The sequence below is a fragment of the Trichosurus vulpecula genome, chromosome 1 (genome assembly GCF_011100635.1).
Source record: "Trichosurus vulpecula isolate mTriVul1 chromosome 1, mTriVul1.pri, whole genome shotgun sequence".
In the NCBI taxonomy this organism is placed as follows: domain Eukaryota; kingdom Metazoa; phylum Chordata; class Mammalia; order Diprotodontia; family Phalangeridae; genus Trichosurus; species Trichosurus vulpecula.
The window spans coordinates 471,473,225-471,491,195 of NC_050573.1; the positions used below are offsets into that span (position 1 = coordinate 471,473,225).

General features: G+C 38.7%; 1 protein-coding gene across 1 annotated transcript in view; it reads left to right on the forward strand.

Annotated features, from left to right (window-relative positions):
- RGMB (repulsive guidance molecule BMP co-receptor b) overlaps positions 1-9,897 on the forward strand; it is a 33,502-nt gene extending 23,605 nt beyond the window's left edge. The window contains exon 4 of the mRNA XM_036741932.1: positions 6,069-9,897. Within this exon, the coding sequence (XP_036597827.1) occupies positions 6,069-6,737 (669 nt within the window). The 3' untranslated portion in view covers positions 6,738-9,897. The remainder of the gene's footprint in view (positions 1-6,068) is intronic.
- The last annotated feature ends 8,074 nt before the right edge of the window (positions 9,898-17,971 follow it).

Below are 17,971 nucleotides of genomic sequence, written 5' to 3' on the forward strand. Positions count from 1 at the left end.
GTCTCCCCCGCCCCCCACACCCATCCACTTCTCCCATCAGTCGAGAAGGCAAGAAAACAAAATGTGTTACAAATATGTATAGTCATGAAAAACAAATTCCTGCATTAACCATGTTCAAAAAAAGAAAGAAAGGAAAGAAAATATGCTTCATTTTGAACTCTGGTTCTGTCAGTTCTCTATCTGGAAATAGTGTTTCATCATGAGTTCTTTGGAGTTGTGGCTGGTCATTGTGTTGATCAGATATTAAGTCTTTCACAGTTGATTACAGTTGTTACCATACAAATTTTTCTCCTGGTTTTGCTCACTTCGCTTTGTATCAGTTCATGTAAGTATTGCCAGGTTTTTCTGAAACCATCCCCTTCTTCTTCCCTTAGACTACAATAGTATACTATACATTCATAGCAATTCCCCAATTCATGATCATCCTTTCAGTTTCCAATTTTTTTGCCACCACAAAAAGAGTAGCTGTAAATATTTTTGTATGTATGGGCCCTTTTCTTTTTTCTTTGATTTCTTTGGGACATAGACCTAGTAATAGTATTGCTGGTTCAAAAGGTACACACAGTTTAATATATTTTTGAGCATAGTTCCAAAATGTTCTCCAGAATGGTTGGGCTAATTCACAATTCCATCAACAATGCATTAGTGGACCTGTTTTCTGACAGCCCCTCCAGCATTTGTCATTTTCCTCTTCCTTAGGGAGGAGCTCTCCAGTGTCCTCCAGTCAAAGGAAGGAAGAGAATCTGGCAGGGGTGCGGAGGAGGTATGTTTCAGAATTGGTTTCATCTTGCAGAATGATGAATTCCTAGAGATTGTGAAATCCAGGTCAGGGTAGGAAATAAGCTAGAGCAGGGCATGAGTGGAAGTTACATACAAACTTATGCTTGATATCAGAAAAAAGTCAGTAACTATTAAATGTTTACTATATGCCAGGAACTCTGCTGATCATTAGAGATTGAGACAAAAATGAAACAACCTCTGCCTTCAGGGAAAGGCTAGATCACCACTTGTCAATTGTATCAAGTAGGGATTCTTTTTTGGGTGTGGATCAAACTAGACTGTATTGCTAAGGTCCCTTCCATCTCTGAAATTCTCTGATTCCTTAGATTATTGTTGCTTTTTCAGGGGAGATTGATTTGTATTCTCTTTCCATCTCTGTCTTGTTCTCTCTCTTCCTCTACCCTTTCTATTCTCCCTCTTCTCTTCCTCTTCCTTTCTTTCTCTTCCCCCTTCTCTCTCCACCCCCTCTTTTAAACTCTCTCTACTCCCCCACCATGGGCTTTATGGATGGTGAAGATCACAGGGAACGAAACATTAAAAATGGATGAGAAGAAGTGGAGTAGTTTGTCTAAGGATTGGTGGTTGAGAGGAGTGAGGTGGAGGAAGTTTAACAAAAGGCATTGATGTTTTAAATGCATAGCAATAGGATCTATCAATAATAAATGGTGTGGCATAGAGCAAATGTGCCAAATTGAATTATTACAGTATATGGATTAGTTCATAGAGAAAAAATAAACTGTATAGCTGGTGTTAAAGATGTGCTGAGTTCTGATTAAAATTTACAAGAATTATGTTCATGTTGACAAAAGCTTTTTTAACTTCTACTTGGAAGCATAAAAGTGTTTTACTTTAAAAATTGTACTTTAAAAATTTTGAAGTATTTCAGGAAAGAATTACTCTGAATGAATAAATTTTTTACCTTAATTAGAAAATAAATTTCTGATATCTCATCCCATTTAATGGTTACAAGGAAGCAAATCTTTTCATAATTGAAAGGAAAGCAGAATGAAGATGTGATTTTATAAAATTATTGATCTAGAGCAGAGGTAACCAAAGTGGGTGATACTGCCTCCTGGGGGGCCCTGGAATGATCCATGGTGGGGGGGCAGTAGTAGCCTCAGGTTCAGTTGGGGGCAGTGGAAGGATAAGGGAAGAAGAGAAAAAATTTGGAAAAAAAAAAACGTTCATACATGTTTCATCTGTTGTGTGACAGAGTTAAAGTTGTGTTGGTTACATTCTTTTCCAAATAAACACACAAAATGCAAGTTATGACCTAGCAATGGTCAAGTCAGCCAACAGGTCTTAATAAGCAAGTGTTGGCAGGAGAGTGTGTCATGCCTTGTAGGGTAGTCTAGCATGCATTGGCAGGAATGTGTGCATGTGATGACTTGTTTACAATGTGATGCTATGTAGTTACGTGGTACGATATTGCATCATCAGAATTTCAATGCAGGAAAAACCCACAAATTTACAATAAATTATTAAATTTAAGATGCGTCATTTTTTAAAAAAAAATTATGTATTTTTTGAAATAATGCAAGTTTCAAAAAACATTATGGGGTTAAAGAAAGTAGATTTTCAGGGGAGTGCCGAATAAAAATTTTTTTGTTTGTTTTTTGAAAAGGGGGTAGTAGGCCAAATAATTTTGGGAACCTCTGATCTAGAGCAAAAAGGGAACATAGATGTCATCTGTTCTATTCACCTTCCCCCTCCCCCCTTCTCCCCCACTCCATTTTATACATCAAGAAACTAGACATGAAGAGACTTGCCCCTTGTCACAAAGATATGGTAGACAGCAACCAAAGGATTCATGCCCAGGTTCTCTGATTCCAAAGCCAACATCTTTTTTCTGTGACATGATATTTTTGGTTTTACTCTTCTGGTGTGTCTAGTTCTCCTCATTTTCTCTTTATATCCTACCACCTCTCATATCAACAGATATGCTATAGATGGAGTCCCCTAAAATAATCCCAAACTATGCTTTGGAATCTGTTAATCTAGACACTTTCTAGAGTGGTATCATTCCAAACATATGTATGAGATCATCTTACGCAGTAGAAAACCAGACCAAAAAATCTTAACTAGTTTCTCTGGTAGAGATTATCTCCACGAAATTTAAAAGAGAGATAAAAATTTGTCTTAGATAATTAAGAGTTCCTCTTTGGTACAGAAGAGTAGGAACAAAACTTAATATTTTGAAAACCATAACAAATGAAGACAGCTGTGTGTGGGAGTCTTTATATAAAGTGTTTTAGGTGCAAGTGATAAATAAAATTGTGTGTGTTAAGTTACTGGATTGAAATAAGAGTGTTAATGAATAAAACAGATTCTTGGTCAAGATTAGTAAATAGTTCCATATGTTTTGTACTGAAGCTTATTGGCCTTTCTTGGAAACTGTTATTGAAAGCTGGATGGTATCAGTGCCTTTCTTTCTGTCCCAATCAAATAACTTCCTCTTGGTTTTTCCCAAGGTGAGCAAAAAATGCTTATTTCTGGAGATGATGCCAAACTGGTTTAAATTTAGAGTTTGGTAAACTGGAAAGACAAATTGCTTGGCTCTTTGAAGCAATGTTCATTTAATCATTGAGTGCTGATGTTGTAATTCTTCAGAATAAGGGTAGTTATTATATGAAAACTCCAGTTCTGTTTCTCATGATTGCTGGCTTTTATATTAACCCCTAACTTGCTCAGGTACTGAACTGACTTGAGTTGCTCCTTATCATATATTCTTGGTATCATACTTGTTAAGCTGTTTGAATTTAAAACCATGAAATAAAACTAGTAGACCTGATAACTGCCTACTTCCACAGACCTTATTTACATATGAAGTTCTTATGTACAACCAATTTACTGAAATATCATCTTTGTTCCTGTTCCTCTAGAGTGTTACAAGGTGTTGAAATGTGAGAAGATTGTTAGTGAAATGAAATCGTGGTTCAGGGTAATTGGAGGTGAGAAAACCCAGCATTTTCATAGTGCATTGTCTGCTTTTGAGCCGTGTTTTTCAGTCCCAGCTGCAGACGGCAGATATGAATTGTGAACCAGCTGCTGTGGTGCAGCTGGTTCAGATCTGACTTTATAAGTGCCTGAATGAAGCAAAAGTGAAATGTCTGGAAAATTCCAGTCAGGCAGCACCAGTGGGAATGTGTGAAATTAAATTGTGTGAACAAATGTGGGCTCAGTTGGGCAAATGAGACAAGCTTGACAGTAGGGGTGAGAACCTGTAGCATGGGAAGTATTTAGAATTGGGCCAGTTGAAGGCCTCTCCAGCAACAGATGTTCTTTGGATTTTTCTCCTTAACCTCATTTGGCCTCAGTTTCCCTCATCTGTAAAATGGACTGGGTGTGCTTTATCATTGATTCCAGTGCTAGGTTCTGTGGTGCCTTGTGGTAGTTTCCTTGTTCAGGGACAGAAGAAGGGGAAAGTTGGTGGAAATACAGTATTCATGATGCTAAAGATTGGGTAAAACTTCAGAATACAGTTGATTTATTATTCAGAACTGATTTATGGTACAAAAGAAAAAGAAGACTAGATTTGGAATTGGAAGACCTTAATTCACATCCTAGTTCTGCCACTTCCTAGGCCTCAGTTTCCACATCAGTAAAATGAGGGAATTAGATTAGATCACTTCCAAGTTCCCTTCTAGCTCCAAATCTAGGATTCTAAGATCTTTATCTTGTGTCTGTCAGTAGTCTGGTCTTTAAATTGCTTGGCAGTGTGTTAAACTGTGGGAATACAAAAAAAGGCAAAAGACAGCCCCTGCCCTCAAGGAGCTAACAATCTAATGGGGGAGGTAACCTGAAGACAACTAAGTGCAAAGAAGATATGTCAGGAACAATTGAAAATAATCAACAAAGAGAAGGCACTAGACTTTAGACAGTTGGGAATGCTATCGAAAACCATTTGCTGACACCAATGGCTCTTCTTCCTCACTGTGTAATCCCTTGTTCAGTAGTAGTGCAGTTAATCAAGAGTCATCCTGCCAAGAAAAGGAAAGGCCAGTGTTCAGAATAAAGGGATGTTCGAGGGAAACATTTGATGTAACAAAGTCAGGTTCTTTCAACCCTGCCAGCATGCATCAGAAGCGTATTGCCCAGTACTTTCCCTGCTGGCATGTGATGGGAAATGTTTCCAACTGTTAAGTAACTTTTGTCTTAGAAACACATGCTTGGTTGGGATTTCCCTCACTTCAGCTCTCAACCTCTAATCTCAATATTTATATTTGGCAGTGGATGTGACTAACAGTTATACTATGCCCTGATCTGATAACTTTGTAGTCCAAAGGAGAAAAGTCCTTATTAGTCGAGTATAGTATACAGTGTTCTAGATTTGGAGTCAGAGGATCAAGGTTTGAATCCTGGCTCTGCCTCTTATTAGCTGTGTAACCTTTGGGTAAGTCATTTAACCTCTATTGGCGTAGGCCTCACTTTCCTCATCTTTAAAATGTGGGGGTTTGACTGGTAGCCTAAAGACTAAGGAGGGTCATGAAGAACCCTGAATTCTTCCATTAGCGCAATTAATTTATTAGATTAGTTAATTGTCATTTTAGAAAGACTAGAGAGCTTTTTGGGGAGGGAACTAGGAATGAGACAAAAAAGTGGGCAGGAAGGGGAAGGAGGCATGGCTGCATCAAGTGGGGTAGGGATAGAGGGAGGGTTGACTTAAAAGAGGCCTAAGTGTGTCTCCAAAGAGGGGTTCTGCACTATGGTCAGAGGAGTGGGCTGTGGTAATATGAGAGCTGTATATTTACACTCTAGTAATTTTTGAGCCTATCAGTTTATTCTTTCTAGTAGATAACATCACCATACTTTATTGGGATAAAGCAACACACTGCTAAAGACCTTTTTTTTTTTAAAGTTTGACTAAAAGAACCATGAATAAATTTTAGCCTAGCACATTTTTGTTGCTCTATTTTCTACCTACTGAATTGTACTTTGGAGCTACTGTAGTCTTCACAATAACATTGCTCTCCATCCTGGAAAAATAAAGAGAAAATTTTCCTTTGTGTATGTACCCTGCATTTGCCTTAAAATTTGGTTCTGAATAAAAAGGGCCCCTAACCATTGTGCTGAAATGACACCAGCAAAGTATCTGGCATGATCTCTAAATGATTTGGAGTTGAAGGCAAAGGCATCAGGTGTCCCCCAGCTACTACTCCCTCTTCCCAAGTAAATATGACCCCTTGCCATTAATGCCATGACTCCTGTGTAGCCAGAATATTGTGATTCTAATATTTCTCTGCTTTAAAGAAACAAAACAACAACTCTTTCCTTCCTACTTTCCACAGATAACTATTATCTTCAAATCCCACCATGAGTGTACCGATCAAAAAGTATACCAAGCCGTGACAGATGACTTGCCAGCAGCCTTTGTTGATGGCTCCACCAGCGGTGGGGATGGTGATATCAAAAGCCTGCACATTGTGGAGAAGGTGAGCGGCCATCATGTGGAGATGCATGCCAGGTATATAGGAACCACAGTGTATGTGCGGCAGTTGGGTCGCTACCTGACTTTGGCTATACGCATGCCCAAGAACCTGGCTATGGCTTATGAAGAAAGCCAGGATCTGCAGCTCTGTGTGAACGGCTGCCCCTCAAGTGAGCGCATTGATGATGGGCAGGGGCAGGTATCTGCTATCATGGGGCAGATGCTTCCCCGAGCTGCCTCAGCCCCAGCCTGGCCTGGGTATACACTGGAGACTGCCACTACTCAATGCCATGAGAAGATGCCAGTGAAAGACATCTATTTTCATTCCTGTGTCTTCGACCTGCTCACCACTGGTGATGCCAACTTCACTGCAGCAGCTCATAGTGCCTTGGAGGATGTGGAGGCACTGCACCCTAGAAAGGAACGCTGGCACATTTTCCCCAGCAATGGAATTGGGAACCTGATGGGAAGCAGCAACTTGTCGCTCAGTCTTAGACTCATGTGCTTGATTCTTGTGGCGTTTTTGTAGGGTTGTTTTTTTTGTTTTTTTTTTTTTTGTCTATAACAAAAGTTTTAAAATATATATTGTCATAATATATTGAGTAAAAAGATAAGAGTATATATGTATATACCATGTATATGAAGGGATGTTTGTCCTGGGACACCCACCGGATTGTATATATTGTGTTGGACTGTTTTTCATGTATGTTGGATGTAGTATTCTTTGATTGTATCAATTTTGCTTTGCAGTTTTGTGAAATGTTTTATAATGTCCCTGCATTGGGACCTGTTAGAAAGCACTTTATTTTTTATATATTAAATATTTATGTGTGTATATGGTTAATATGTATAGTCCATACACACAGATACCACACCCAGTACTCCCTCTGAAGAAGGCCCACTTAAGATGCAGATATGCTCATTACTGCTATTTTTTTTTACCTGATTGTTAGTGCTGTGTTGCCAAGGACCTCAGTTTTCACAAAAATCGCATTCTTTATTTTTATAGATCAAACTGATTAGGTCATTTAAACTATATCTTTATCCTATTTTCCTCCATCTTTCACCCAATAGTAAGCATATATGCTTATCTTAGACTACTGAGAAAGAGATCCCAACTGCCAATCTTACACGACATTTTTGCCAGTTATTCTTCAGAGAGCAGAGACTCTCTGAATCAAAATTTTTGTCCCCTAATGTACTATCAACCTTTTTTTTCCTCTGAACATCTTTCTGAATTTTGTTTCTTGTAATCTTTCTTACCCTTTTTTCTTTTTTCTGTTCTTTTCAAGTTTTTCATACATGCCACCTCCCCCAGTTAGGACTGTGTCTATATATGCAAGATGAAATGGAGCATGGAAGCAATGACAATATAAGCTTTGTTGTACTGACGTGGCTCATTGGAGGAACTTGGTTAAAGTCATAGTTGTTGCCCAGGTCATTGCATCAGCTTCTCTCCTAAGATGTCTAAATGAATTTCAAGAGTAGCAAATTATCCACTTAACTCAGTGGTGTTTTCAGAAGTCTGGGAGCCAAAGCTCTAATTCATGTTTATCCGTGCCACCTTCCCCCCATTCTCTCACCTAAAAGAAAAAACAGTCAAATGAATCTTTGACCACCTCATTGTAGCTTAAAGTATATTCTTGTACCAAGTGGAACCAAGACAGCTTTACTGCATTTGGATGATTTTGGTAATGTATAAATCTGTGTTTGGCTCACATTTGTCAGCTAACTGCCTCCCTCTTGCACATCACTTTGCCTGTAGACGTAGGATGGCTAATGATCAAGTCTTGCTTTCCTTCTTCCAGCTGAGGAAACTGGGTGGAGTTCAACACAGCAACAATCTTGAGTGATTTGAGGCTTCTTTGTACTGAGAAATGCTGGTTTAATTTAGGCCTGTGATGAGATAGATATCTTGGGCTCCTTGTCTATTCATGTATCTAAGAGCTTGAGAGAACAAGTTGGTGCTAGGTCTGGGAAAATGTTGGAAAGAATCCTGGCTCTCACATGGAACGGTACAACAGCTCCAGAGCTGGGGACTGGACCTTTGACTTAAGTGGTATAGGGAACTTCCAGATGAGGACATTCCCTCTACCAGTGCAGGTTTAGCACCTTCTCTGCAACTTGTAGTCTTAGAGAGTTATGTAGGGGCACTTAGAGGTTAAGTAACTCGTCTAGGGTCTCAAAGTATTGACTTTGTTGTGTGTTAGAGGATGGGACACATACTTCAGAGCTAGTTCAGTGGAAATGGATCTTGAGAGGATCTTAGAAATTATTTAGTCCAGCCCCCTTGTTTTACGGATAAGGAAACCAGAGTTCTGAGGTTAATTGGCTTGCCAGAATCACGTAGGTAAGTAATAGAACTTGGGATTTGAACACAGGTCCTCTACCTTCAAATCAAGTGCTATTTGAACAAATTTCTTTAATTTGTTTTTTCAATCATAGGTTTTGCACAAATTGTTATCAAATTGAAGAAAGACCATTTCTCAAAGCAATAGGAGAGACCCTGAAGACTTTTGGACAGAAAGGTGTGCCATCACTTTTCTACACTTTTGGGTCCTTTTCAGGGAGGAAAAAAGTGCCTCTATTAATGATTTGAAAAAATAAAGCTGAGCTTTGTATTTCACATGAAAAGATAAGTGGAAGTGGTCTATTCCTGGTGCACAATCACACTATGGGTGTAAGTACGTGACTCATAGTGTGCTTAACCAATTCCCTTTCTTGCTAGAATACCTATACACTACTTTGTAATCCTAGGCCCCACAGATCAGTATGTTTCAGAAATGGAAGTTCTTCCCTAGGGGGAGGGCTAAGTTCATTTTCTGCTGTTCCTTCTCTCGGGTTTCTGGAGAAAATGTTACTTGCACATGTTGGTTCCTGAAATCCACCATTAGCCAAAATAAAAAAGTTTCCCTTCACCCCAAACCTGTGGGTGGATAGTCAGAAGCTGGTGTATGGTCTCCTGGGGGAACTCAAGCATGAAGGAACACGGATTTTCCACAGATGCTTCCAGTGACTGCCTTAAGAAGCCTTCGATTCTTTTATATTTCTTTGTGTGCTTGGAAACCCTCACAATGTGTCAAGACTTTGCAGGAAACTTTTAGATGTGGTTCATGGATATCCTAATAAGTATTTGTGTAAAAGAGTGAGTGTGCAGTGTGTAAATACTTTAAATTATTATGCTAGAAAAATAAAGTTACATACCCTGCTGTGGAATGCTTGTCGTGGTTATAGTGACCCCTGCTGAGAAAGTAGAGAAACACAGGTGAAGAAAGAATCTTTAAAAGCACCCATGCAGCATATCAGATAACCCATTTGATTAGACTCATTGTATCCCCTCCCTCCAAACTCAAACCAACAGCATTTTCTTCATTCTCTCGTTATTATTAGTGGCTTTTTTAAGGGGTCATGGGGCAAGGGGGGGTTGGTTATGTCAGAAAACTATCAGAGCTGGAAGGGACCTCAAAAATTATTCAGTTTAACCCCTTCATTTTACAAATGAAAAAATGGGCTACAAATGTTGCATCGTCTGTGAGATCTGATAATATTCCAACATCATTATTTTCAATAGCTATCTGGTTCGTGTTCATATTCAATGTTGATCTTAGTTTTATTGCTGCAGTACATGTTGGAGAGATCATTAGTAATAAGAACTGACATTAAAGCAGTGCCTTAGGTTTGCAAAACTACCTTTTTTTTGTCTTATTTTATCCTTATAATAATGCTGTTAAGTAGGTGCTATTATCCCCACTTCACAGATGTGGAAGCTGAGGCTTAGTCTGAATGACTTGCCTCGGGTCACCACATGGGTGGTATTGGACTGGATTTGATCCCTGGACCTCCTGACACCAAGTCCAGCATTCAACAAGTTTGCTGTGAAGATTGGGTTTTCAAAATTTTTAGCAAATTCCCACATCTTGGATATTCTTTAAAATTACATTACAACTTTATTTAGGAAACGCATTGAATGGGGCAAAAGGTTCAATTCTTTTGTAAACAACAGCCCGAGAAAACAAGTTGTCTACAATAAGCCTCTTCAACAGTGCCTTTAGTTCTGCTCTAGAATGCTACATCTTGACCCCCTCAGCCGGTATGGAATCATTGCAGTTTGCTTGTGGATGGATGTTGGTGCATTGCTGCAGAATGTCATGAAACTTTACGTATCGGTACTGCTGTATATTTGTGCAATGGAATCAGCAGGACCCACACTGCTGCTCTGTTGTCTTTTTACATATTTCTTGTTTACTTAACACATTCCTCACATGTTCAGACCTCTCTCATTCTTACCTCACCCCACTAATGCTTTTTGATGGAAGACTGACTTGAGACCTCGAAACTTCCTTGCCTCTCCATGTGTATCTGTATGTTTACCTCTCCTCTCCTCCTTCACTGCTGTTCTGAGCAAGGGATTTCCCTTCTTGCCCTTCCCACTTCCTCTGGCATCTTTTATCAGCTATTACATCTTTCCTATGTATCTTCTCTCTGTACTATCTTATGTTTTTTTTTTAACCTCAAAATTGATAGGATCCTATCCTAAGAAAATCAGCAGCCCCTTCCATCTGCCATTCTTTCAACTTCCTTTTTCTGTCAAGCAACTTAAAAGTTTCTTGTCTTCTCTACCACTCACTCCTTAACCTTTTGCATTCCAGGCTCTGCTTTCAACAGTGACCAGTTATCAAGTCCATTGACTTTAAGTCTTTACTGTGTCCTCTCCGCATCACATGAACCCTTTTCATTACTGTCCTTGAAACTCCTTTATTGACTAACTGTTTCCCAAGCGTGCCCTACCTTTCTTTATTTTTATTTTTCCGGCTCCATTGAATCCTTTCTTGCTCATCGCTACATTTATTCTTATTGAGGTCTTTTTCTTAAAATTTTTTATATTACATGTATTTCCATATATATGTGTGTGTGTGTGTGTATATGTATGTGCACTTTTTCTTTAAAACATTTTATATCACTTGCATTTCCATACAGATTTATATACTTCCCTCCCCTCGGGGAACCATCTTTTGTAACAAAGAATTAAAAGAGGAAAAAGCAGTTTAGCTAAATTAAGCAATACATGAAGAAGTCAGAGAGTGTATGCCATGTTCCAACTCGTGAATTCCTGCCAACTTCTGCAAAAAGGGAGGGAAATAATTTTCCCATGCTAATTTATGCAACGTTCAGTTTCAGGCATTTTTCAGGGTTTTTTTAATTTTTCTACTTATGTTGTTTTAGTCATGCATATTTTTTCCAGTATTATTTCACTGTGTATCAGTTCATTATGTCTTCAAATATTTCTTTGTATTCATATTGTTCCTTACCTTATATTTTAAATATCACCTCAAATGCTTTCTCCTTCATGACTCTTTCCTACCTTCTCTCCCTTCTTAGTATCCCAGGAGCACCTTGTGTCTCTGTTGAACATTCTCCCTTGTTATTTAGGTACATCCTTGTTCTCTTTACTAATATCAGCTCTTAGAAGGCAGGGGTTATGTTGTTCATCTGTTTGCCCCCCAGTAGTACCTAGCACAATGCTTTGCATGTAGCAAAGCTTAATGAATATTTGTGGAAAGAGTGAAACTAATCAAATGTGATTTTATTTTGTATGTAAATATCTGCTCCCTACTTATGTACATGCCAACATGGGCTAGGCCCAGGATACATAACAAAGTCAACAGTAACAATTTCTGCCTTGAAGGACCTTAACTTTATACTGGATGAGTACAACAAATAGCGGGCAAATGGAAGATAACTTTAGGAGGGAAAGCATTACATTTTTTTCTTTCAGTAAGGATGTCCTACAATTACTTTCAAATTTCTGTTTAGAATTGCACCTGAACATGAGAACAAGGCTTTTTCTTTATTCATGATATCAATTTGTGTTTATATAGTGCTTTAACCAGTCTCAAAAGAGAAAATGTCTCATTTACTCCTCTAATGAGTTACAGTGGGCCAGTATTTCTACTGTGTTTTATAAATGAGTGAGTGCACACATAAAAGTTAAGTGACTTACTCAAGCTCAAATAGATAGTACGTGATAGAGCTTGGGCTCAGTCTCAGGTTCAGTGTTTTTCCTACTATATACACACACACATATACATATATACATATATATATATATATATATATACACACACACACACATATATATATACACATACATATATATATATATCATCCTGATTTGCACCTTGATAGATAATTTGATTAATGAATTCAAGTGTATAGGTTACACTATGGTTCCTTTCTATTTGTCTGCCATCCAAACAAATCACTTGCATCTTTATTCAGATGCATCTTTATTCAATCAATTACTTTTGAATTTTCCATTTTCAAAACTCTAAAAATCAACAAAGTTTACACATTATCGGCTAAATTAAGATAGTAATGTGATATTCATCATATAGGGATAGAGACTAGACCTGTGATCCTTGGTCTAGGGAACTCCCAGATGAAGAAACTCTCTTTGATGCAGACGGGTCCCTTGTCTTCAGTTTATAGTCTTAGCTGTCAGATAGCATAAGTGACTTGCCCAAAGTCATGCAGAGTATGTGTGAGAGGCAGAATTTGAACCCCAGTCTTCTTCCATCTTTCATATACAAAGATAATAAAGTGGCTAACAGCCTGTCAGGAGGTATATGTTCTGAGTTGTCTTTTCAGGAGTAGTGATGAAATTTCTTTTTTATCTCTATGCTTTTTTTTTTCACGTTGGTATGCATTTTCCAGGTGACTGAGACCAGAGTGAAAGGTGAAGTCAGTGGCCATGGAGCAAAATTATACTAAACCATCTGTAAAATTATGGTCAGAGGGTCTTTTAAAATTTAGCAGGGACAAAGTTATCATCAAGCCACTTGGCAAGCCAGTAGCAGAGAGCAAAGCTAAGTTTGCCACCTAGTGGCTTGTATCAGTATTTACTTGTGAATAGAGTTCCTCTGTCATTCAGCACCGTGGAGTTTGGTACCTCACTGCCCTTCAAGGGTCTGTGATTCCTAGTTTATCCTCATTTTAGCCGTATGCTCTGCCTTTCCCTTCACTCTAGATCAGTGCCAGCAGGATCAGACAGCCATTGATCTCTTAAGTGAAAGCGCTATAGGTCTCACCCCAAGGACAGCTAGACCCTGTGACCTTAAGGCTAAGCATGGTTCTCTAACAAACTCATGATGATGGGAAACACATAATTAATAGTCATTGCTATGAACACAAATGGGATGAATTCACCTGTAAAATAAGGATAGCAGAATAGAAATCAGAATGAAATAAAATCGGATAACTTAAAGAAGTATTTGGCAAATCTTAAAGGACTGTATAAATGCTAGCTGAAACATGCCCCGTTAGGACTATTTAAACTGCCCAAGAATAATCATAGCTAACATTTGTCTATCTGTCCAGATGGTTGGTGTCTGGAGAAAAGGAGTATTCACCATAATGGCTGAATCATTTAATAAAGATAGTAGAGAAGGGATACACAGGTATTTTTATCCCCAGTATTCTTGACTGGGTTACATAGAGATTTATTCAATCAGAAGTGGAGAAGCTCAGTTCCCCTTTGTTGCACATCTCTATTGTTACCTCACTAGGGAAAGAAATGGCCACACAGGGTAGAATCAGCTTGTCCAGTTCCTTCTTTTCCCAGTCCACAGGCCACATGTATAGCCAAAACTTTAAAGTTTGCAAAGGGTTTTATATTTGTTATCTTAGCTGACAGATCCTCACAACAATTTTGTGAGATAAGTGCTTTTATAAGTGCTTTTATTTCCAATTTACAGATAAGGAAACAGGGTTAGGTCAAATAATGTGCCCAGTCACGTGTCGAAGTATCTAAGGCAGGATTCGAACCCTGACTCCTAGTGCAGCACTCTATCATCTTGCTGTTTCCATATTGCTGTGATAATTAGTAGGTAGAAGGCCTCTATCCAACTGCATTTCTCAGTGTTGAATCCATATTAGGCCTGTATCTAGCACGTGTAACAATCTCTAGGACAATGAGGAAAAAATGAGTTCCATTCCTATTATGTTCTGTCAACCAGATGGACACATACATGAATCAATAAATTTTATTATTGTTTAGTGACAATGTAATGTATTATTAAAATATAGGACTTGGTTATAGCCAGGATGAAGAAAAAATAGGAGAAACAAGTATCATACAATGCATGCAGATATCAGAGCTCTGTCTATCACACATAAATAGATCACAGTATCTCAGTAGCCATCTAGTCCTACTTATGTCAAAAAAAAAGTCACCCCTAAAATATACCTGACAAGTGGTGATCCATCTTTCGCTCAAATACCTCCAGTAAGGGAAGGGGAGAGGGAGGAAATAAGCATTTATTAAGTCCCTACTATGTGCCCGGCACTGTGCTAAGCAGTTTACAAATATTATCTTAACACCCTGCCTTCCACATTCCCATTCCACTTCTGGACAGCGGTAATTGTTTGGCCTTCTATCAAGTTTGAATTCACCTCTTTGCAACATTTGAAACTTTGCTCCTGGTTCTGCCTTCTAGGGACAAGGAGAACAAGTCCTTTCCAAATGAAGACACCTGTCATTTCTTCTTTAAGCTAACCATTCCTGATTTTTTCAACATATCCTAAAAATGGTATGGACTTGAGACCCTTTGCTATCTTAAAAGCCTTCCTCTGGACATCCTTCTTAAAGTGTGATACCCTAAACTGAACACAGTATTTAAGATTTGGCCTGACCAGTGGGATCATCACCAACTTGGCCCTATGCCTTTAGGGCTCATGGCTCAGAATCCCAAGCTCTGGGTTTGAACAGGCCAGATTATATCTTGGGGACTTAATGAAAAAAGTCTCTTTTGTCTGCATGCACCCACCTTTGGCAATCTTGAACTACAATTTTTTCTCAGTAGGTGTCCTTAGCTAGCATTCAAGCTTCCAACCTGATGATGGAGCCTCATCAATTAATATATTTCAATTACAGGACAACCTTTATTTCACCCCCATAGAAAATACAAAACTGCATAAAAGATAGTATTAGTTCGTAAAAAGATCAATTAAATTCACTTTTCCTCTCTAAGGAATTTACTTCCCTCCAGGTGCATATATAATGTTATAGAGTTATAGTACAACCTTAAGGATTAAAACTTTCCCAGAAGGGAATAAGGATTTTGAGGTACATGATTAAGTGCAATCATCTATCATATTCCAAGTAACTTATGGTGATAGTGGAGGCTACATGTTTCTACCTCTTCTCTCCAAAAACAAAGAATACTTTTCACTCCTTCAAAAGAGTGAGATTCAGGAAATTTCATAACTCTGTCCCTGTCTGCCCTGCATGTTGATATCTCTTGAGCCTAGAAGCTATCACAGCTTCTCCATGGTTACCATCTACAAGACTTGGAGTTTGTCATCCCTAAAGGACTGTGCCGATACACAGGCTATACCCCCTGAGAACAAATTCTGTTCTCCAGTTTTTGCTCAGCTCTCTGGATCTCTCCACATTCTCTGGCAGATCTGTTTGCCTCCTTTGGGACCCAGGTTACAGCTCAGATCTATACAATCAAATGTTCATATTCTATAAACTTTGAAGTGAGGTAGTTCGGCAAGGTGAAAGGAGAAGTCTAGTCTAACCCGTATCTGAAAAAACAAAACACCTCTACATCCCAAGAAGTTAAGAAAACCTGGATTCAAGTCCTACTTCTGACACATGAAACACTGGCTGTGTATCCATGAGCAAGTCAAGTCACTTAACTTTTCAATGCCCCAAGCAATTCTCAGTCGAAAAATTACAGATAATGTTCAACACCACCACCACACCAAAGTTTCCCCACACCAAAGAAATCATAGGTGTGTATCAAAATAAAAAGGACAATGTTAGGTGACAGTACGTCATCATTAGTGTCTCTTTGATCTTCACAACAAGCCTATGGGAAAGGCAGTACAAATATTATTCCAGTCACTCAGGCTCACAACCTTGGAGTCATCCTCAAATGAAGTAGTGTCACGTTAAAAATCTGCAATAAAGAGAAACTGAGGTACAAAGTTCCAAGCTTGATCAATTTATTAGTGTGGCTAATAAATACCAATAAATTGGCTCCAAAACTCCTCAGTAGCCAAGGATGCATCTGGCAGAGCAAATCTAACACCATTTACACAGTGACTATTCTAACATTTTGTTCCTGATTGGTGGGTGCTGCTTATATCAGTTCCTCACCAGGTGGACCAACCTCCCCTGACTAATATCCTCTAGAAAGTCTCATGGCAGGCAGAATTTTTATTGCCAGATTGACTCATCTTCCCTAGAAAGTCCTGTGGTGGGCAAACATCCTATGACGAGTTTGACTCATCTCCCCCCATGATCAGCAAAAGCTCACAAATTTGAATTTTGGTGGTTGGATTTTAGCCCGTAGGGAAGTTAAGCTCTTACAGATTTTACTAGTAGGGCCTATGCAATCAAGTCTGAATTTGATCCACAAATATTGATTCTGATTAGATACAACTCTCAATCAATAATCATGGAATATCAATTTTCAAATGTCATAATAGGCAACTAAATTATAGGCTTAAGAGAACTCAAACTTACATAATGAGGGAGCCAACTAATACATAGTGAATTGACTAAGCCTTATTAAAATACTACAAATTGAAATAGGGTATCAATTTTTAATTTCATAATACCCATCAGTCACCAAGTCCTAATTTTCCTACCTCCATGACAACTCCCATCTATCCCATCCTCTCCTGTCACTCAGACACCACACTAGTGAATGCCCTCTTCTGTGGGGTGATTATAACGGCCTCCTAATTGGCTTCCTTGCTCAATTCTCTTCCTACCCTAATCCATCCTCCATTCAGCTGCCAAAGTGATTTTTCTAAAGTGTAGGTGTAACTACTTCATTAATTAAATAATTGAGGAATTAAGGTTGCCAGGAGAAATGTCAACAATCTCAGATATGAAGACAATATCACTTTGATGGCAGAAAATGAAGAATTAAGAAACCTTGATGAGGGTGAAAGAGGAAAGTGTAAACCCTGACTTGAAGCTTATCAAAAAACTAAGATCCTGGCAACTAGTCCCATCACTTCCTGGCAAATAGAGGGAGAAGAAATGGAAGCAGTATCAGATTTTATATTCTTGGGCTCAAAGATCACTGCAGACAACATTGTAGCCATGAAATTAAAAGGCGCTCCTTGGAAGGACAGCTATGGTAAATCTGGACAGCATACTAAAAAGCAGAGACATCCCCTTGCTGACAAAAGTCCATATAGTCAAGGCTATGTTTTTTTTTTCCAGTAGTTATGAGTGACAGAGTTGGACTATAAGGAAAGCTGAGCACAGCAGAATCGATACTTTCAAATTGTGGTGCTGGAGAGGACTTTTGAGAGTCTCTTGGACAGCCAGGAGATCAAATCAGTTAATACTTAGAGAAATGAATTCAGACTCTTCACCGAAAGGACAAATACTGAAGCTGAAGGTTAAATACTTTGGCCACATAATGAGAAAACAAGACTCATTGGAAAAGACCCTGATCTTGGGAAAGATTGAAGGCAAAAGGAAAAGGGGATGACAGAAGATGAGATGGATAGACAGTGTCAAAAAAGCAATGAACACGAACTTGGAAAAACTTTGAGAGATAGTTGAGGATAGAAGGACCATAGCTTTCCTTCCAAGGAGGAAGCATGAAGTTCATGAAGAGTCGGACACAACTGAGTGACTGAACAACAGAAACAAGTTACCATATCATTCCCATACTCACTGAACTCCAGTAGTTCTCTACTGGCTCTGAGCTCAAATATTCATTCAAACCCTTC